Raw genomic sequence first — 21,588 nt, 5'->3', positions numbered from 1 at the left:
CAGTAGATGATGGAGAGAAGCGTATGGGTCAGATATAGAACATTTGTATGTTCATTTTATCAGTCCTGACTAGAGATGAGCGAATCGAACATGACGAAGTGGAATTCGTTCCGAAGATTTGGAAAAATTCTATTCGCGACGAATCCGAAGATTAGCAAACTTCGGATGCACGAATCAAATTTTCCCAAAAATGGCGGTGACATGTGTGGCCACGGAGAAAATGGACAGAGAAGATGGGGCGGGGATCTCTGGGAAGGCGCGCAGACAAGGCGCGCTGACCCATAATGCATTCATGACATGTGATCGCATTAGCCAATCAGCAGCCAGCCAGCACTATAAATCGCGGCCATCTTAGAATTCTCCATTAGCCTCCGGTCATTCAAGAGAGACAGACCTGTCTGTATTAAGGGACAGAGTTAGGGCCACAGAGACTTTAGGGCCACAGAATCGTTACTCAGGGACACAGAATCGTTACTCAGGGACACAGAATCGTTACTCAGGGACACAGAATCGTTACTTAGGGCCACAGCTATCAAAGAATCGAAAATTTAAAGTGATATACACCCTTTTTTTTTTGGTGGCTGTCGTGCACAGTTGGTGCTGCAGTTTGCCGATTGTGCAAAATAAACTGACTTTCTGCTTCACAACCACTATTTTACGTTCAAAGAGTTAAATCCATTTACATGCCGGCTGGCGGTAATATTTTTTGGGTGATTAGTGCATTCCAGTGACATAAACGTACAGTTTCCAGCCAACGGCAAGCTGCAATTGACCGATTGTGCTAAATAAACTGACTTTCTGCTTCAAAACCACTATTGTACGTTCAAAGAGTTAAATCCATATACACGCCGGGTGGCGGTAATATTTTTTGGGTGATTAGTGCATTCCAGTGACATAAACGTACAGTTTTCAGCCAACGGCAAGCTGCAATTGACCGATTGTGCTAAATAAACTGACTTTCTGCTTCACAACCACTATTGTACGTTCAAAGAGTTAAATCCGGTTTTATTTTTGGGGTGCTTATTGAATTAAAGAGTATGTCAGACAACACGCAGAGGAGTGGCAGAGGAGGCAATGTTTCAGGAGCGAGCAGACGTGGCAGCAGAGGAAGGGGTCGAGGCAGCACTAGTCGCAGCCAGAGGCCAGTGCTCCCGGTGTCATCCAGCGGTCGTGTCTCCACCGACAACCCTGCCGTCATCGATTGGTTGACTCGGTCGTCTTCCTCTTCCCAGGTCACCTCTGACACCTACAGCCAACGGTCGGTGGGTACGTCAGACACAACCGTTAGTTGGCATGGCCCGGGAGCAAGCCCACTGAAATCACATGTCCTCGACCTGCCCCTGTCCTTTGGTGTTCCCTCACCAAGCGAAGTATCGCATGCTGTGGGCTCAGCCCCACTGTACAGTGAGGAAGAGCTAACAGAGGGCGGTCAGGAACGGGGGGAGACATCCGCCTCTTCAGCAGCCAGGCGAAGAAGTACTGGCGAGGAGAGTGGCTCGGTAGCCGGTGTAGAGACAGGTCTGTCTCCTGACCCACACGCAGCCGAGGGGGCTAGTAGTGACGCGGAGACCCTAATTGATGATGATGAGGCTGATCGCACTTGGCAGCCTCGTCGTCATCAGGCTATTGCTTCCGCATCATCAGGAGAACAGGGTGCCAGCGAGCAAAATAGTCGGTGGGTTGCCCAGGAGGCAGCAGGGTCGCAGCAGTGTCAGTGGAGCCAAACGGCCACGGAGTAGAGCACCAGCTCCACTGCAGCCTACCACCACGGCCAGTAGTGGTGCCGGTGTGCACGGAGGAAGTAGCAGTCAGCCAGTGAGGAGTAGCGGGGGCAAAGTTTCCTACTCGGCGGTGTGGCAATTTTTCGTCAAGCCGCCCGAGGAAGTAAACGTAGCCGTATGTCGACTATGTGGCCAGAAAGTCAAGCGTGGCCAGGGGGCCAATGTTGGGACTACAGCGTTGCGTCAGCATATGCAGCGTCGCCATTCGGTGGCCTGGGAAAACCGTGATAAAGATACGGCGGTTCTGCCTGCCCCAGCCCCCGCTCCATCACCCGCTCCGTTACTTGCTCCGTCACCCGACGTCAATCGCCCTCTATCAGTCAGTCAAGGCTCCAACACCTCTGCTGAGGGGAGTTGTCGCTCGTTGGCATCTTCCGCTCGTTCAGATGCTCCTTCTCCTGCTACTCCTCTTCACGGATTCCGTCAGCAGTCTTTCTTGGAATCCGTTTCCAAGAGACAACAGTTTGCGAGCACGCACCCGACGGTGCAGAAGCTGAACGTCCTCCTGTCCAAGTTGCTGGTGCTGCAGTCCCTCCCTTTCCAAGTGGTGGACTCAGCACCTTTCCGAGAAATGATGGCTTGTGCCGAGCCGCGGTGGAGAGTGCCAAGCCGGCATTTCTTCGCCAAAAAGGCAGTGCCAGCCCTGCATTCACATGTAGAAGAGATGGTGGGCCAGTCTTTGAGCATGTCGGTCTCTGCCAAAGTGCACGGCAGCGCCGACGTGCGGAGCTGTAACTACGGTCAGGGACAGTACATGTCATTTACGGCCCACTGGGTGAACGTGGTGCCGGCACAGCCGCACCAGCAACTTGGACAGGTCACGCCGCTTTTGCCTCCACGTTTGCACGTCCTTGGTCCAGCAAAGATGTCCGCCTCTACCACCTCTTCTTCCGCCGTGTCCTCAGCCGCCACCCCCGTGCCAAGTCCCATTACCCGACCGGCATATCACATGTGCAGGGCGCAACGGTGTCACGCTGTGCTGCACCTGGTATGCCTTGGCGAACGTAGTCACACAGGGGAGGAACTTCTGAGTGTAATGAACAGAGAAATCGACAGATGGCTGTCTCCGCGCAAACTGAAAATCGGAACCATGTTGACCGACAACGGAAAGAACATGGTGTCTGCTCTGCGTCAAGGAAGGTTGTGCCATGCGCCATACATGGCTCACGTGTTCAATCTGGTTGTCAAGCGGTTCCTAAAATCCACCATCCCACTGCAAGACATCCTTAAAATGTCACGTAAACTTTGCATGCATTTCAGCCATTCCTACACCGCAAAGCACACCCTCCTTGAGCTGCAGCGGCAGAACGGAATTCCACAGCATCACCTGATCTGCAACGTTGCAACAAGGTGGAATTCAACCCTACATATGTTAGACCGCCTTTACGAACAGCGAAAGGCCATCACCGATTTCCTGATGTTACAAGCGGATAAAGGTACTCCCCTGTGTAACTTAGATGTCAGCCATTGGCAGCTCATGCGTGACACCTGCCGCTTGCTGAGGCCCTTTGAGGAGGCCACGCTATTCGTGAGTCGGCAGGACTATGGGATGAACGACGTCATTCCTCTGTTGCACGTCCTGGAACAAATGCTGTTAACAATGGCTGGTCAGGGTGCGGTAGACATGGCGCACAGATCTCAACGCCACATGACCCCTGTGGGGGCAGGACAGGAAGAAGAGGAGGAGGTAGAGGAGGACATTGGTGCTCAGGAATTATTGAGTGAAATGGGTGGTTTTTCCACTCAGCGGACAGGAGTGGAGGAGCAGGAGCATCTGGTAGAGGAGGAGACAGAGGACCCAGACGCACCGTGGCAGTATGCTGTGGAGATGGAGGCAGGGAGTCCCTCGCATTCCTTGGCACAAATGGCCCATAGCATGCTCGGTTGCTTGCGTAGCGACAGCCGAATAATAACCATCAGACAGAGGGATGACTTTTGGCTGTCCACCTTGTTGGACCCTCGCTACCATTCAAAAATGGTGGCCTTTTTCACACCTGCTGAGAGGGAGGCCAAAATAACATACTATAAAAACCACCTATGTAGTCAGTTGGTCTCTGCCTTTCTGCGCCAACGTCCATCCTCAGACACTGTGGGCCCTGTACGCTCGCGGGAATTGCTTTGTATATCTGTCGCCTTAGGGGCCGCTGTCTGGCGACATAATTTTTTGTCACTGTGTAGACATCTATTTATAGGCCGATGTTTGGCCACAAAAATATATTTAGTAATAACCTAGCCATTCAGGCCGCTCCCTGAACACCTCGGGAATTGCTTTGTATATCTGTCGCCTTAGAGGCCGCTGTCTGAACAGCTCATGAATTGCTTTCTATATGTGTCGCCTTTGAGGCCGCTGGCTGGACAGCTGATGAATTGATTTGTATATATGTACTTATTGTCCGCTGTCCGGACAGCTCATGAATTACTTTTTGTATATAGCCTTCCAAACCACTGTCAGAATAAGTCATGATATTCATGCCGTGTATAGCCTTATAGGCCAATGGTCAATCAAGTCATGATTGTTATAGTGTGTATAGCCTTATAGGCCGCTGTCTTTACAACTTTATAATTCCATGCAGTATATATAATTCCATGCAGTATATAGCCCTATCGGCCACTTTCTGGCATCCAGTTGCTGTAGCCCCCATCACCACACTGTGCCACGGGCCCCTGTACCGCCTTCTCATACTGCTGCCAGATCCATCCTCTGCCATGTGCGTCTTTGTCGTCTGCTCACGCTGCTGGGTTCCAGTTTTAAACCTAGGCCTGTGTATGGCTTCCGAATACTGCTGCCTCCACCGCCACCCTGCGCCATGTGCCTCTGTCGTCTGCTCACGCTGCTGACGGCTTCCGCTTTTTAAACTAGTCCTGTGTATGTCTTCCGAATACTGCTGCCTCCACCGCCACCCTGCGCCATGTGCCACTTTCGGGTCTCCTCACACTGCTGCCAGGTCCATACTGATTCATGGCCCCCTGTACCGGCTCCTCATGAACGTGGTTCAGCGGGTTTGCATCACTTAACGGCAAATCGTTGACAAATGCTGGGACGTTCAGTGTTGTGCGCATTAAGCCAGACACCAAAAGGGCAGCACAGACCTGTTATTACTCGCTCAAGCATGGCTGAACAAAACCAGTCTCTACCACAAATTGGACCCAGACCTGCCCAGGGTCTCGTAACTAGATTGCACGGAGGAGTAGAGTCCGTTATCGGAATTAAATAGACAAAACGCCACACCAAAAAGAGTGGCCATTTCCAACACTTATTCCAGAAAGAGGAACAACCCGTTTCATATACGGCCCGTAGACGTTTCACGTCTGCCACATTCAGTCGATTTAAGACGCAAGCTCCACTTCCTGTGGTCTCTGACCGTTGATATACCTTTAAGTGTCAGCTTTGAAGCTATATTCCCTCCGGAGCACTGACACTGGTGCCCTTCCGTCAACATGCCTTTAAGTTTCAGTTTTCAACCATATTCCCCACAGAAGCCAAACTCGTGGGTATCCCAGAAGCTGCTCAGCGGGTCAGGGCAATAAAGCTCCCGGTTCGCAGGTTGTTCCGTCTTATGGATGGAAGTACGACGGTATATGATCTTCTTCGCACCCACGGCATTACCTCATAGAATCTCTGCATTGCATCTGCAATCACAACGCTGACTTCCCGGATCGCCACTCAGCCATTGGACTCTTGATAGTCGTCTCCCCACACTGCTGCTGGGGGGACTTTTTAACCTAGGCCTGTGTATGGCCTTCAATTGAAGCTGCTTCCGCTCCGCCACTCTGCCATTGGACTCTTGATAGTCGTCTCCCCACGCTGCTGCTGGGGGGACTTTTTAACATAGGCCTCTGTATGGCCTTTAATTGAAGCTGCTTACGCTCCGCCACTCTGCCATGGGCCTCTTGGGTATCCCAGAAGCTGCTCAGCGGGTCAGGGCAATAAAGCTCCCGGTTCGCAGGTTGTTCCGTCTTATGGATGGAAGTACGACGGTATATGATCTTCTTCGCACCCACGGCATCACCTCATAGAATCTCTGCATTGCATCTGCAATCACAACGCTGACTTCCCGGATCGCCACTCAGCCATTGGACTCTTGATAGTCGTCTCCCCACACTGCTGCTGGGGGGACTTTTTAACCTAGGCCTGTGTATGGCCTTCAATTGAAGCTGCTTCTGCTCCCCGCCACTCTGCCATTGGACTCTTCATAGTCGTCTCCCCACACTGCTGCTGGGGGGACTTTTTAACATAGGCCTCTGTATGGCCTTCAATTTAAGCTGCTTACGCTTCGCCACTCTGCCATGGGCCCCTGTACCGCCTCCTCTTGCTGCTGCCAGGTCCAGAGTGTGTCATGGGTCCCTGTACGGCCTCCCATTGCTGCTGACTTCATCGCCAGACTCTGCCATGTGCCACTTTCAGGTCTCCTTACACTGTTGGTGGGTTCCATTTTGTGATAGGGTGCTGTATGGCCTTCCATTGCTGCTGCCTCCACCGCCACCCTGCGCCATGTGCCTCTGTCGTCAGCTCACGCTGCTGACGGCTTCCGCTTTTTAACCGAGGCCTGTGTTTGGCTTCCGAATACTGCTGCATCCACCGCCACCCTGCGCCATGTGTCTCTGTCGTCTGCTCATGCTGCTGACGGCTTCCGCTTTTTAACCTAAGCCTGTGTATGGCTTCAGAATAATGCTGCCTACACCGCCACCCTGCGCCATGTGCCTCTGTCATCTGCTCACGCTGCTGCCAGGTCCATACTGATTCATGGCCCCCTGTACCGGCTCCTCATGAACGTGGTTCAGCGGGTTTGCATCACTTAACGGCAAATCGTTGACAAACGCTGGGACGTTCAGTGTTGTGCGCATTAAGCCAGACACCAAAGGGCAGCACAGACCTGTTATTACTCGCTCAAGCATGGCTGAACAAAACCAGTCTCTACCACAAATTGGACCCAGACCTGCCCAGGGTCTCGTAAGTAGATTGCACGGAGGAGTAGAGTTCGTTATTGGAATTAACTGTGAGGGACTTTTAAACCTAGGCCTGTGTATGGCCTTCAATTGAAGCTGCTTCTGCTCCGCCACTCTGCCATTGGACTCTTGATAGTCGTCTCCCCACGCTGCTGCTGGGGGGACTTTTTAACATAGGCCTCTGTATGGCCTTCAATTTTAGCTGCTTACGCTCCGCCACTCTGCCATGGGCCCCTGTACCGCCTCCTCATGCTGCTGCCAGGCCCGTAATCTGCCATGGTCCCCCGTACCGACTCCTCATGCTGCTGCCAGGCCCGTAATCTGTCATGGGCCCCTGTACCGCCTCCTCATGCTGCTGCCAGGTCCAGAGTGTGTCATGGGTCCCTGTACGGCCTCCCATTGCTGCTGTCTCCATCGCCACACTCTGCCATGTGCCACTTTCAGGTCTCCTCACACTGCTGGTGGGTTCCATTTTGTCATAGGGTGCTGTATGGCCTCCCATTGCTGCTGCCTCCACCGCCACACTGTGGCTCCACACTCTGGTTTTGGCCCCGTGACTGCCCAAATGAGTGAAGTGTGCGGTGATTCTAAGATCGACGGCACTCATCTGCATGTCATACTGACTGACAGTATTATTTCTCTTTCCCAGCAGACTCCAAGGGCATTTAAATTAAAGGTACAGTGTTCTGCACTAATATAAAGGCTCTCTGAAGCCTAGAAACACCCTTTTTATAAGTTAAATTCGCAGCGAATATATTCGGCTTGAAGCGAATTTATTTGGCGAATTCGGCGAATCAGCCGAACCGAATTTTTGAATAATTCGCTCATCTCTAGTCCTGACCAAAGGAACCTCAAATCACACAACCTCAGATTGACCTTAATTGAATCCTCTTGTTTGCCTTCAAATCCTCCATCTCTAGAAGAATACTGCCCTCTCCTGTCCTACAACCTGAAAACTGGATCCCCAATAGATAGAGTTCCTATTCCTTTTCCCCTTCCTTTCCTCTTTCCCCTTCCTTTTCCCTTTTCTTTCCTTTCCCCTTCATTTCCCCTTTTCTTTACCTCTTCCTTTCCCCTTTCATTTCCCCTTTCCTTTTCCTTTCCCTTTCCTTTTCCCTTCCCCCTTTCCTTTGATCACATGATCGGGACCTCACACAGAGGTCCCGTACAGCGATCGGTGTTCCGCTGTGTACGGAGGGCTCCCAGTCCAAAAGGGCGGGCGCCATTTATGAATGGCAACCCACTACTGCACTGCCCCCGCCTGGCCATTTATATACATGGGCCGGATGGGAAGTGGCCATGCTCCGGACGAATTTTGTTATAAATAAATAAAATCCCTTTTATGGAACGTTCGTTTGGTTTGTAAAATGGTTCAAGGAGACAAATTGAAGATAATTTTTGATTGCATGGATGAGAAAATTCAAAGGATCGGGTTGGGATTTTTTTTCTCTTGTTTCTTATCCAGTTTAACAAGGTTCTAACCGTTGACCTAATGTGGTCCGGTTTTGTATTGTATACGAAACGTTCATAAAATAAAACGTTTACGTTTTATTCATTGGCATGGCAAAAATTAAGAGCTCTGGAATGTAATTCGATGACTCCACGAATGCTATGACAACCAATTTTTTCAGAAGGTTTGAATGAAAATCCAACCACATATGGCCAGCTTTAGGGCTCGATCACACCAGCCTCTATGGGTTGCATTGAGCAGCTCTGGTCAAAGCCGTCCCAACACATATACAAGGCAATCTTGCCTTATGTCCTATTACTTCAATAGGTTTGAGCTAATAAAAAAAAGGGACATGTTACATTTTTTGCGCAAGGCACTATGATGCTCTATAATTAAACATTTAAACACACTAGCACAAAGAGTTAAAAACATTTTAAATTTAAAAAAACTTAAGCGTTAAAAAAAAAGAAAAGAAAAGCCCAGTGGTGTTTTTTTTGGGTCATGCTAATTATGCGCACATTAACGCAAGTCCGCTGACGTAATTGAGCCTTTAATTATTGAGCCTATAATTATATTTTAATTAAATAAAAAAAATTAAAGTAATAAAAAAAAAAACAGCTGTAAACAGAAATGTTTAATTTGTTTATTTTTTAAATGTTAGAAAGTTAAAGATGAATTGTAAAAAAAATGTGTGCATTATTTCTTGGCAATTTGTAATTTTTTTTTAAAAAAGGAGGAATATAATTTTCACTGGTAAGTAAAAAAAAATACAAAATTTATAAAAAGACCATTTTTCTCAGAATCCTCCTCACCTCCCCGGTCAGCAGGTAGATGATCTCCAGGGTGAGCCGTAATATCCTCTCCGTCAGGTAGGTGCAGTTTGCCTCCATTGCTCGCAACTCTCTTCTATTCACTTCCAGCAACAATATTGCCCATCCCCCCCTGATGATCAGCATCATGGGTAGAAGGCAGGATCTTCTGTGATTGGGTGTGCTCAACCATGTTATTGTAGCCCAGTGGGATCCATCTGCCTTCTGGGCTACAACAAAATGGCAGAGGCTATCCAATCACCAAAAAGTGTGTATTTTACCCATGATGCTGAGTTTTGGGGGATGGGCTGCAGGAGTGAGTGCAATAGAGTGCAAGCTATGGAGCCAAACTGCAGCAACCTGACAGAGAGGATATTACGGCTCACCCTGGAGATCATCTACCTGCTGACAGGAGAGGTGAGGGGGATTCTGGGAGCACCGCAAACACATTTTATTTATTTTTTTATCGCTGATATCTACCTAAAAAAAATAACTTTTCCACACTTTAATTTCAAAGATGATCAGCAGAAAATTGCTAGTACAAATTTTTCTCATTTCTAGTGTTTATACCTTTACATTTTAATTATTGTTACATTTTGTTTTATTTTTCTTATTTTGTTACATATTTTAATTTTTTTTTACATTTGTATTGTCACATTTTATTACTGTTACAATTTTTCTTACATTTTTATTATTGTTACTTTTAATTTAATTTGTATTATTATTACATTTTGTTTCATTTTTTTTATATTATTACATTTCTTTGTTACATATTTTTTAGTTTTTGTTACATTTTTTTTTTTTTTGTGTAATTGTTTAATGAGTTATCAAAGAACTTTATTTTTCTGCCCACAAATACATACATTTTTGGATATATTGTTAAAATGGACAATTGGCCCAAGAAGATACATTTGTACAGAATGGGTGGCTTTTTTGTACTGCAAGTGGGACATTTTTAACAGTGCGGCATTGTTTACTATTTGTAGAGAATCATTTTAATAATGACAGTGATATTCATGCATGCAAGTTTTAATTTAAAAAAAAAAAAACAGTAAAAAAAAAAAAAAAAAAAAATATATATATATATATATATATATATAATTATTATTATAATACAGGATTTATATAGTGCCAACAGTTTGCTCAGAGCTTTACAATATAACGGGAGACAATACAGCAACAATACAGTTCAATACAAGAGGGTTAGGAGCAGGGGCGGACTGACAACTCATGGGGCCCCCGGGCAATAGGGGATCATGGGGCCCCTGTGTCCTTGCCCACATTCAAAAAAAGCCTATAAAAGGTACCAGGGGTATTTCATGGGGCCCCCTACTGACCCCGGGCCCTCGGGCAGTGCCCGAATGCTCGAATGGTCAGTCTGCCCCTGGTTAGGAGGGCCCTGCTCCTTGGAGCTTACAATCTACACACACCACATGGAAACTTTTGTTTGAAGGAGTATCCTTCTAAGCCCCTACCAGATTTAGCACCTCCTCGAGGCCCGGAGTAGCACATCACATATGTCCTCAAATCTTCCAGATCAATATCAACTAGCCGGCCCATATGACCCCTATACCACACCAATGGCCACACAGTGCCCAGTCCATGGCTAACATCAGGACTTTTCCCAAGCTTGACAGGTTCCCTCCAGATGACCAAACACCACCACCCCAGGAGTAGAACCCCCAACTAGGCCTTAAAATACAAGGACAAAATGGGAGCCATATGAGCAACTTCTTTGATTGGAAATGTATATATTAATTTCTAATCCACTTCCACAGGATAACATTGTTGCGAAAAAGACATCAGGAGATGGACAGGACTTCATCATGGTTCCTCTATACTCCTTACTGCTTCCAGAGAGAAATGATGACAAAAAGATTTTAGAAGCCACCTCCAAGATAACTGAGCTTCTGACAGGAGAGGTGAGCAGTGCCGGGAATTCTGGGACATTCTCCAGTAACAGACAAGGGATGTGTCTGGATGGTGACTGTATCATTGTGTGTGTCAGGTTCCTATAAGGTCTCAGGAGGTCTCCATGGAGGAATGGAGGTACAAGGATGACATAATGGAGGACCACCAGGCTGTTACATCACCAGGTTAGAGGAGACTTTATTGTAAAGGAGAGAGCAGTACGGAGGGTCCACCTAGATCCCCCATCATCTGATAAACACATAGAAACAATGGATTCAGTCTGTGCGTCTTTTTCCTACAGATGGATCCAGTAATGGGAACCCACCAGAGAGATGTCCCCGTCCTCTGTATTCCCGGGACTCCACACAGGAAGGTCACACCATCCCCCACCATCATCAGGTTGAAGATTTACAATCATTGGTAGTTACATTATACTCTGCACAGTAATGGCATTTTTACTATTATATTTAATTTCAGAGTAGAAATATGAGCAACATTCCTATTAAAGAAGAGGTCAAAGAAGAAGACGATGGTGGTATGGAAGAGGAGTATTTAGAAGGACACACGGATGTCAGGAGGGAGAATCAGCCGCCCCTCATGCCACCTGGTAAGAGATGACCAACTTGTTAAAGAAAGCAGTACGGAGGGTCCACCTAGATCCCCCATCATCTGATAAACACATAGAAACAATGGATTCAGTCAGTGTGTGTGTTTCCTACAGATGGATCCAGTCATGGGAACCCACCAGAGAGATGTCCCCGTCCTCTGTATTCCCAGGATTCCACACAGGAAGGTCCCACCATCCCTCACCATCATCAGGTAGATGGATCCAGTAATGGGAACCCACTAGAGAGATGCCCAAGTCTTCTATGTTCTCAGGATCCCACACAAGATGATCACACCATCCCTCACCATGATCAGGTAGAATATTGAACATTATTGATAGTAACATTATGACCTGTACATTGGCTTCATTTTTACTATTTTACATTGACTGTTAGAGTGGAAATTTGCACAATATTCCAATTAAAAAAGAGATAAAAGAGGAAGAAGAGGAGGAGGAGGGTGTTACAGAGGAGCTGGACTGTGTAGAAGGACACAAGGATCTCTACAAGGGCCTCATGATGGACAATCAGCCGCCCCTCACATCACTGGGTAAGAGGAGACTTTTTTGTAATGGAGAGAGCAGTACGGAGGGTCCACCTAGATCCCCCATCATCTGATAAACACATAGAAACAATGGATTCAGTCAGTATGTGTGTTTCCTACAGATGGATCCAGTAATGGGAACCCACCAGAGAGATGTCCCCGTCCTCTGTTTTCCCGGGTTTCCACAGATCGCACCATCCCTCACTATAACCAGGTAGGTGGTTGTGAAGATGTCGAACTCAAGCCTTGTTCTAAACTTGAATCAATTTTTTTTTCTCCTATGTCGTCTCAGAATAATAGTGCTGAAAATATTTTAGGGTGAAGAAGTGATGGGTATAAAAATTATGGTTAAAGAGGAAGAAGAGACGCATGTAATGGGTGATCAGCTGAATATAGAAGAAGATCAAATGATGGCGACCATTACCAAGGAGGAATCTTCTCTAGGTATTATACACACACAATTTAGCACTTAACATTTTCATTTTAATTCATTAAGTTTTGGATAGGCAGTTGGACCGTTAGCTAACGTGCCCAACAAATAAGGTGGAGGTATTGTACACCATGTCTTCATACAAATGTCCAGGCCTCACCGCATGTATATAATCATTGTATTTACACTCCCTCATGCTTCCAGAAAATTCTGATGTACATCGCATAAAGGTCTGTTTCCATTCCTTATTCATGTTCCCAACAAAGGAGGTGGAGATACTGTACATTACATGAAGGGTCCATCTGCACTCTCAATGTAATGTCAAATACCAAACAAACGAAGTGAAGGTATTGTACACCATATGAAAGGTCCATCTCCGTTCCTGAATATAACGTCATGTTCCCCACAAATGAGGAGGAGATACTGGACACCATATGAAAGGTTCATCTCCATTCCTCAATATAACGTCATGTTCCCAACAAATGAGGAGGAGATACTGGACACCATATGAAAGGTCCATCTCCATTCCTCAATATAACGTCACGTTCCCAACAAATAAAGCCAATAGATGTCTATCTTTCTTTTTGTGATAACAATATCATCCGTGTATTGATTCCCTGACCCAGTGTGCTATTGTTGATTTGGCTGCATTGTGGATTTTTTCCCAACAGGTGGAGACAATGGCTGGGATACCTCAAAAGGACATCTTATTTTATCTCCTGAAGATAATGACATGGCCCAAAATTCTCCAGAAGTAAGCATTAGTACTCGAAATATACATCAGAAGACACAGTCAAGAAAGTGCTCATTTTCTTGTACGGAGTGTGGGAAAGGTTTCAATGGGAATCACGCTCTTCTAAATCACCAGCGAACCCACACCAACGAGCGCCCATTTTCTTGTCCGGATTGTGGCAAACGCTTCAAAGTTAAATTCTGTCTTGATCGACACGTGAAACTTCATGAAAATAACGATTCACTGTCCTGTTTAGAGTGTGGCAAGTCATTTGAAAAGAAATACGACCTCCTCGTCCATCAGAGGAGCCACGCTGGCAAGGAGGTCTTTCCTTGCACGGAATGCAAAAAAACGTTCTTAAAAAAATATGACCTGGCTGTCCACCTGAGAACCCACTCAGGAGAAAAGCCCTACTCATGTTCTGAGTGCAGCAAGTCATTCAAAAATAGACGAGACCTCGTTCCACACCAGAGGATCCACACCGGGGAAAAGCCCTTCTCGTGTTCTGAGTGCGGAAAGTCTTTTACCCACAAATCTCAACTCAAAACGCACCAGATAGTCCACACCGGTGAGAAGCCCTTTTCCTGTTCTGAGTGCGGCAAATCCTTCCCCAGTAAAGGGAACCGTGATAAACACATGAGGATTCACACCGGCGAAAAACCGTTTTCCTGTTCAGATTGCGGCAAATGTTTTGCGCAGAAAGTGACGCTAATCATCCACCAGAGGACACACACCACATGAAAAATCATCTGGTGCCATTTCTACCATTTCTTGGACTGAGGCTAATAGTCCAATACAGGTTAAGTAGTTTGGAAGGGTCAGCTGACCAAAAATGGAATATTTTAGTTTTTGGTGTTTTGGCTTGGTCTATATCTTGGATCTACGTTACTAGAGAAGTATTACTTTGATGCCCAGTCTTTTATTATGTTCTAATTTTGCCTTTTATCTGACAAGGTATTGCTGTCCTGACCAGTGCCCACCTGCCCTGAATCTCAGTAATCCAATTCAGAGGCGTATCTAGAAACTTCAAGGCCCTGGTGCAAGAATCCATGAAGGGCCCTCGGAGGTCCTTCCCTCCGAGACTGGCGACAGGACAGGGCCTTTTACTCCCAATAAAAGGTGAACTTTTTCACATGTTTCACAGTGGACTTCCTTTCTGCCGTCTTGGGGCCTCCCATGGTGGAGGAACGCCAAGTGTGACCTTTGCAACCCTGGTAGTTCCACCATTGATCTGATTATTTGGGACCCAACCTGTAATGCAGGAAGGAATTCTCAGAGGCAAACCCACTGCAGGCTCTTGGCCGTCTCTCAAGCTGGGTACACACAGGAATTATTATTTTTTTTTTGTTTAACAATGGGTCGAACGAAAAAAAACGGACAGATCCCTGCATCAACACAAGCAACGTTGAAGCAGGGATCCCTCTTGACTGCACTGTTGTATTCGGAAAAAACGGGGACCTACAAAACCTACAGACTTCCCTACAGAAAGTCTGATGTATTGAAGGGATATTACTAAGGGACCATTCTCACTTACGCATTGCAGGTCATTGGGGGGCCTTTTATATTGAATGGCTCTCCGGTGCACCAAATCACAGCCACCATGACACATTCAGGAAGCAGACCAACATGTGAGGAGCTCTTTGAAATCTCACCGCAGTGCATTACATCAAATACAAATTTCTACCTATGCCCGTGTCCCCATCGAGGGGATGGTCCTCTCAGACCAGAACTGAGGGGAAAACTCTACAACAAGGGCAACCGCGGGGTCTTGGGATATCCATCCTTTCTACATTTCATAATAACAGCCATAAAATAAAGTTCTCATTGGTAGACCACCAAGTGGCCTCTTGTTTCATATATATTGTTACCACTGATCACCATTAGGTGTTCTTCATCACCAACTCTGTGAGGTCTATATATTGGCACGTGGCCTTTGGAGAAGGATATGTGTTTTCTGATCTGACATGGTTAAAAATAAACCCGAGAACCCGAGAAATCTAGTCTGTAGGCCTTTGGTTGTCAGAGGGTACAGGTGCTTACCATGGGGAAATAGCAACTGAAGATGGTAGACAGTGACAAAAAAAAGAACTGCACAAAGGTGTCGGCTACAGATGAGAAAAATTGGAATGTCAAAGGAAAATGGGACTTTTTGCTAAAAATTTTATTTTTGTTTAATACGTTGGAGTCAATGGAGAAGGCAAAGTTAAAGGTTATCTCCGGGTCACTTTCACTTTGAATAGTTTTTTGTGGGGTAAGCACAGCACAGTGCAGGTCACTAATTAAAAAGTCTGGAAGGTCTGAAGTTGGATTACTTTTTAATGGGGTATTAAATTATACTAGCTGAGCCCCACACCAGCCTGCTCCTGGGAACCACACCAGCCTGCTCCTGAGCCCTATACCATCCTGCTCCTGGGAACCACACCAGCCTGCTCCTGAACCCCATACCAGCCTGCTCTGAGCCCCACACCAGCCTGCTCCTTTGCCCCACACCAGCCTGCTCCTAGGTCCCATACCGGCATGTTCCTGGGCCCCACACCAGCCTGCTCCTGGGCTACACACCAGCCTGCTCCTGGGCCCCACCACAGCCTGCTCCTGGGCCCCACAACAACCTTCTCCTGAACCCCACCCAGCATGCTCCTGGGCCCCACACAAGCCTGCTCCTGGGCTCCACACCAGGCTGCTCCTGGACCCCACACAATCCTGCTCCTGAGCCCCACACAAGCCTGCTCCTGAGCCCCATACCAGCATGCTCCTGAATCCCACACCAGCATGCTCCTGGGCCCCACACCAGCCTGCTTCTGGGCCTGCACAAGCCCGCTCCTGGGCCCCACACCGTCCTGCTCATGAGCCCCACACCGTCCTGCTCGAGCCCGACATCATCCTGCTCATGGGCACCACACCTGCCTGCTTCTGGGCCTGCACAAGCCCGCTCCTGGGCCCCACACCGTCCTGCTCGAGCCCCACACCGTCCTGCTCGAGCCCCACATCATCCTGCTCATGGGCACCACACCTGCCTGCTCCTATACGCCACACCAGCCTGTTCCTGAGCCCCACACCAGACTGTTCCTATGCCCCACACCAATCTGCTCCCATGCCCCACACCAGCATGCTCCTGAGCCCCACACCAGCCTGCTCCTATGCCCCACTCCAGCCTGCTCCTGAGCCCCCCAACCAGCCTGCTGCTATACTCATACATATTCTGAGGGATGAGAGGCAAAGAGACAGTATGCAACATAGGTGTTCAGGATGGTTTTCCTTGCTCTAGCCTGCAGGAGGAGACCCCTGTTGAGGAACCTTGTCCTCCTGGGCAGAGGTCTGGAGGAAACCCAGCCTGAAGACACAGAGATCCCAGCTAGGCTTAGATAGGGAGCTGACTTGCAAAGCCAGCTCAGGAATCTAGAGGGTCAAACCAGAGCTCACGGGATCCAGTGGGGAAGAAACTGTGGGAGAGAGCTGGTGTGAGCCTACATCTCTATCACCAGGAAGAGTCTGGAGAGATATCGGTCAAGAGGCAACCAATAATCTTGGTGGCTGAATGAATACAAGTCCCCTGAGCTGGAGTGTGGTACTTTTGGACTCTGAGTAAGGTACAGGTGGAGAGTCTATTGGACTTTGCTGGGAGAGTGCAGCCATTAGTTGTGCAATACAGCCAGGAGTTGTGCAAGACCATCAATAGTTGTGTAGAGCAACCAGACGTTTAGCAAGTCCTCAATTTTTAGTTCTGGGGTAACCCGGAACTATCCCTATCCAAGTTCACCGTCGCTCAGTAAAACCCAAAAAAAAGAAACCCCTAGAAGGCATCTTGAGCCAGAGTAGGAATGCTGAAAATGCTGTCTGCCTGGCTGTGTGCGCTCTAAAGGGGGAAATAGGCCCAAATCCACCTGGGACTCTTTCAAAAGATATAAAATAATGTAGCTTAGCAGCCGAGATGTGGTGACTACATTCATGTTCTTCTTTTCGGCTTTTTCCCCCTTGATCTTGTGAATAACACACTTCCTGTCCTAGGGTACTACGCTTACTCACACTACTGTATTTATGGAGGGAGCCATAGTCGTCTGGGCCCCACACCAGCCTACTCCTGAGTCCCACACCAGCCTGCTCCTGAGCCCCATACCAGCCTGCTCCTGAGCCACACAATAGCCTGCTCTCTGAACCCCTCACAAGCCTACTCCTGGGCCCCACACCAGCCTGCTCCTGAGCCCCATACCAGCCTGCTCCTGAGCCCCGCACCAGCCTTCTCCTGAGCCCCATACCAGCCTCCTCCTGAGCCACACAACAGCCTGCTCTCTGAACCCCTCACAAGCCTACTCCTGGGCCCCACACCAGCCTACTCCTGAGTCCCACACCAGCCTGTTCCTGAGCCCCACACCAGCCTACTCCTGAGCCTCCACACCAGCCTACTCCTGAGCCCCCACACCAGCCTGCTCCTGAGCCCCACACGAGCCTGCTCCTGAGCCCCACACCAGCCTACTCCTGAGTCCCACATCAGCCTGCTCCTGAGCCCCACACCAGCCTGTTCCTGAGCCCCACACCAGCCTACTCCTGAGCCCCACACAAGCCTGCTCCTGAGCCCCACACAAGCCTGCTCCTGAGCCCCACACTAGCCTGCTCCTGAAACCTTACCAGCCTGCTCCTGAGCCACACACAAGCCTGCTCCTGAGCCACACACCAGCCTGCTCCTGAGCCCCACACCAGCCTGTTTCTGAGCCCCACACAAGCCTACAAGGCTACAAATGCCTCACCCTCTCTTCACCTCTATTACGGCGTGGTGTGGGGAATTTGTAGTTTACAGGTAACAGCTCGGAAGGAAGATGCACTTTGCGATTCCAGTTCAGATCAACAGATATTTTCTGTACTTGCCAAAAATGTTCCTAACCCCAAAAAGGAAAAGGAATGCAGCTGATACAATTAGAGACGGGTTAGCTGCCACATATAGCATTTTATTTTGGGGTTCAGCTATCCTTTAAAATTTGTTAATACAAGTGAATGGATGGACGCCAATGTGTAGGAATGGCCTCAGCCACCGTTCTGGCCACACCTCTGACTCGTTTTGTCTCGCCCATTGGGGCTCAGTGGCAGAGACCTCTGTGACCAAGCCCAGGTGGGCGGGGTGAAACACATCAGTGGGCATGGCCAGAATGCCGGCTGAGGTCATTCTTTTACATTGGATTCCTGGGGTCGGTTGAGTAGCATCCATCCTTTCACTTGCATTGGCTGATACTGGAATCGCTCTGTGACCAAGCCCAGGTGGGGGGGGGGGGGTGAAATGCATCAGAGGACATGGCCAGAATGGTGGCTGAGGTCATTCCTCAACATTGGACTCCAGGGTCGGTTGAGTAGCGTCCATCCTTTCACTTGTATTGGCTGACACTGGAATCGCCCGGACTCACGCTCCCTTCTTCTCACTTGCTGGTGGGGTGACTCTTTTTCCTTCCATCCATAGCTTGAAGTGACGTTACAAGGTATCTCCTCACGAAAGACGTCATCAAGATATTCGCCAAACTAGGCTGGCCATAACCCAGTAGAACGTCATTGGGAAATGTACGTTTTTGGAACGTTCCTTTAAATTTTCTAAGAATGGAGTCAAATCAATTATGGCTTCCAACGGTGGTCATGGGAACATTCCAAGGAGCACCACGGGAAATCTTTCTCGAAGGAACAAATCTCTAACAGTAAATGTGGTTTCCAATTGGGAATTTCCATTCATTTCAAACACATGAAATTTTCGAGTACTTTTGACATTCGGTCGAGTGGACATCTTCCAGTGTAAATCCAACTTTTGGACCTACGAGGGGCTGACAACGATCTGCACCCGCCAAACAGATGGATGGAAAATGGGTTCAATGTGACATTTTTGTTCATTGGTCGGTTTGCTGTCACCTCCCTGGATGATGTCCGTATCTTTTCAGATACTCTGCAGGAGCGTTGTCAGTATGTTGATATCATTCTGTAATGAGTTGGAAGGCATCTGCTATACATGAAATTAGAAAAAGGTGGGTTTCAGCCATGCCAGATCCAGTTGTTGGGCTACATTGTTCCTCCAGAATAGATTTTAAAAACAAATTGTAGTGAGCACTCTTAAATGCATGCAGCAGCTTGAACACTCCAGGTAACCACAATACCTTCAAAATATGTATATATAAATGTAAATAATAACAGTGCAGCGCTCAAAATGAATTATAGGCAGTATAAAGTCTATGCGATCTCCGCAGTGTTGTCTGGATGTAATGAAGACTTCCAGAATTTTACTGCTTCAACTAATAGCAATGCGCACTCACCAGAAACGCATGGATTATGCGCATGTTGGAATAATCATCCCAGATATTAGATCCATCGAAGACCAAGTGGTGGGCATCCCTCTCACGGTGGGCCATCAGAGACTCCAAATCAGGTCCAGAGATCCCCTTAAGGTCAGTCAGGTAATCCACACTGATAGTAATGATCCCTCCTCTGGATGGTATAGGCACCTTCTCTGTGGGGGTAATAGCTTCACATAGGAGCCCCAAAAAACAGGTGCCAGAGATAGTGTAGTATGTTCTTGAATAAATTTTATTAATCAATAGCAAAACAGGGCAGTATGCACATCACAACACTGGTTAGAAGTGAAAAAACAGCAGTGCTGATCCCAATAAAGATGGCCGCCGGGCCTCCTCGTGGCTCCGGCGGTGAAATGACGTCACACTCTGCACAGCTCCTCCTTAGGCCTTTCGTGCTACAGGCACATCATCAGAGGGGAGGCTGTACGGATTATTCCTCCAGAATAATTGAGCATTGACCCTGGTCAGATCAATGTAGCTGAGAAGTGGCCGGTCCCGGGAATTTGGTGGATTGCTGGAATTTTTTGGAAAACTCATAAAGGACATCTCTAGAGTAATAGCACCAATTACCGACCTACCAAGATGAGGGGATATGTTAATAGTCACCCGAAGCACAGGCTACCTTTACTAGAATAAAGACTTCCTTTCTGTACCCATATTACATTTAAATCCTAACTCTTATTGTAGTGTGGCTGCCTCCTCCCTCTGACTCCATTGATGGGGCACTATTCCTTCCACTGACATCAATGATGGGACATTATTCCTCCCACTGACACCAATGATGGAGCACTATTCCTTCCACTGACATCAATGATGGGACATTATTCCTCCCACTGACACCAATGATGGAGCACTATTCCTTCCACTGACATCAATGATGGGACATTATTCCTCCCACTGACACCAATGATGGAGCACTATTCATTCCACTGACATCAATGATGGGGCACTATTCCTCCCTCTGACACCAATGATGGGGCACTATTCCTCCCTCTGACACCAATCATGGGGCACTATTCCTCCCTCTGACACCAATGATGGGGCACTATACTTCCCATTGACACCAATGATGGGGCACTATTCCTCCCTCTGACACCAATGATGGGGCACTATTCCTCCCTCTGACACCAATGATGGGACATTATTCCTCCCACTGACACCAATGATGGGGCACTATTCATCCAAATGACATCAATGATGAGTTACTAATACTCCCACTGACACATGATGGTGTGCTATTCCTCCCACAGACACTAATGAAGGGGCACTATTCCTCTCTCTGACGCCATCAATGGGACACTATTACTCCTACTGACACAATAATGAGGCACTATTCCTCCCACAGACATCAGGAATGGGGCACTATTCCTGCCACTGACACTAATGATGGGGCTTTTTTCCTCCCACTGACACCAATGATGGGACACTATTCCTCCCACTAATTTCAATGGTGGGGCACTATTCCTCCCACTGACACCAATGGTGGGGCACTATTCCTCCCACTGACACCAATGATGGGGCACTATTCCTCCCACTGATACCAATGATGGGATACTATTCCTCCCACAGACACCAATGATGGGGCACTATTCCTCCCACTGACACCAATGATGGGGCACTATTCCTCCCACTGACACCAACGGTGGGGCACTATTCCTCCCACTGATACCAACGATGGGGCACTATTCCTCCCAATGACACCAATGATGGGGCACTATTCTTCCCAGTGACACCAATGATGGGGCATTATTCCTTCCACTAATATCAATGGTGGGGCACTATTCCTCACACTGACACCAATGATGGGGCACTATTCCTTCCACTAATATCAATGGTGGGGCACTATTCCTTCCACTGATACAAACGATGGAAAACTATTCCTATGTAAGCCATGTCTGTGGTAACACAGGTGAACAGCTGGAGGGGTCCAAGGCCCAAAGACACAGGGGGCTGCCCCACTGCAACTGCAGTACACTAGTAGCAATCGGGAAGGTGCTCACCCTCATTAGCTGGGTCTTCTAGAGAAGCTGCTTGCTATTGATGAGGCACTAATACTCCCAC

The 21,588-nt window shown here is 48.0% G+C and overlaps 2 protein-coding genes across 4 annotated transcripts in view; one reads left to right on the top strand and one right to left on the bottom strand.

Annotated features, from left to right (window-relative positions):
* Positions 1-15,049, top strand: part of LOC149453465 (uncharacterized) — a 50,167-nt gene extending 35,118 nt beyond the window's left edge. The window contains exons 1-10 of one of the 2 annotated variants that reach the window (XM_089688372.1): positions 9,228-9,404; positions 10,766-10,909; positions 10,996-11,083; positions 11,200-11,297; positions 11,376-11,505; positions 11,620-11,819; positions 11,900-12,053; positions 12,170-12,261; positions 12,365-12,491; positions 13,149-15,049. In XM_089688372.1, the coding sequence (XP_089544498.1) occupies positions 9,228-9,404; positions 10,766-10,909; positions 10,996-11,083; positions 11,200-11,297; positions 11,376-11,505; positions 11,620-11,819; positions 11,900-12,053; positions 12,170-12,261; positions 12,365-12,491; positions 13,149-13,951 (2,013 nt within the window). In that variant the 3' untranslated portion in view covers positions 13,952-15,049. Of the gene's footprint in view, positions 1-9,227; positions 9,405-10,765; positions 10,910-10,995; positions 11,084-11,199; positions 11,298-11,375; positions 11,506-11,619; positions 11,820-11,899; positions 12,054-12,169; positions 12,262-12,364; positions 12,492-13,148 lie in introns of those variants that run through there. The other variant, XM_089688373.1, reaches the window with a different exon arrangement.
* The window catches only part of LOC149453462 (uncharacterized), a 72,187-nt gene that overhangs the window by 7,781 nt on the left and 42,818 nt on the right, over positions 1-21,588 (bottom strand). Inside the window, exon 1 of one of the 2 annotated variants that reach the window (XM_089688290.1) lies at positions 8,991-9,343. The exons of the other annotated variant lie outside the window; for it this stretch is intronic. Coding sequence (XP_089544416.1) covers positions 8,991-9,137 — 147 coding nt within the window. The 5' untranslated portion in view covers positions 9,138-9,343. Of the gene's footprint in view, positions 1-8,990; positions 9,344-21,588 lie in introns of those variants that run through there. 2 annotated transcript variants of the gene reach the window in all.

The sequence above is a fragment of the Staurois parvus genome, unplaced genomic scaffold (genome assembly GCF_062004578.1).
Source record: "Staurois parvus isolate SC_StPar_1 unplaced genomic scaffold, SC_StPar_1.0 ptg000449l, whole genome shotgun sequence".
Taxonomy (NCBI): domain Eukaryota; kingdom Metazoa; phylum Chordata; class Amphibia; order Anura; family Ranidae; genus Staurois; species Staurois parvus.
The sequence above is the reverse complement of the archived record's forward strand: the minus strand, read 5'-3'. Positions and strand labels throughout refer to the sequence as shown.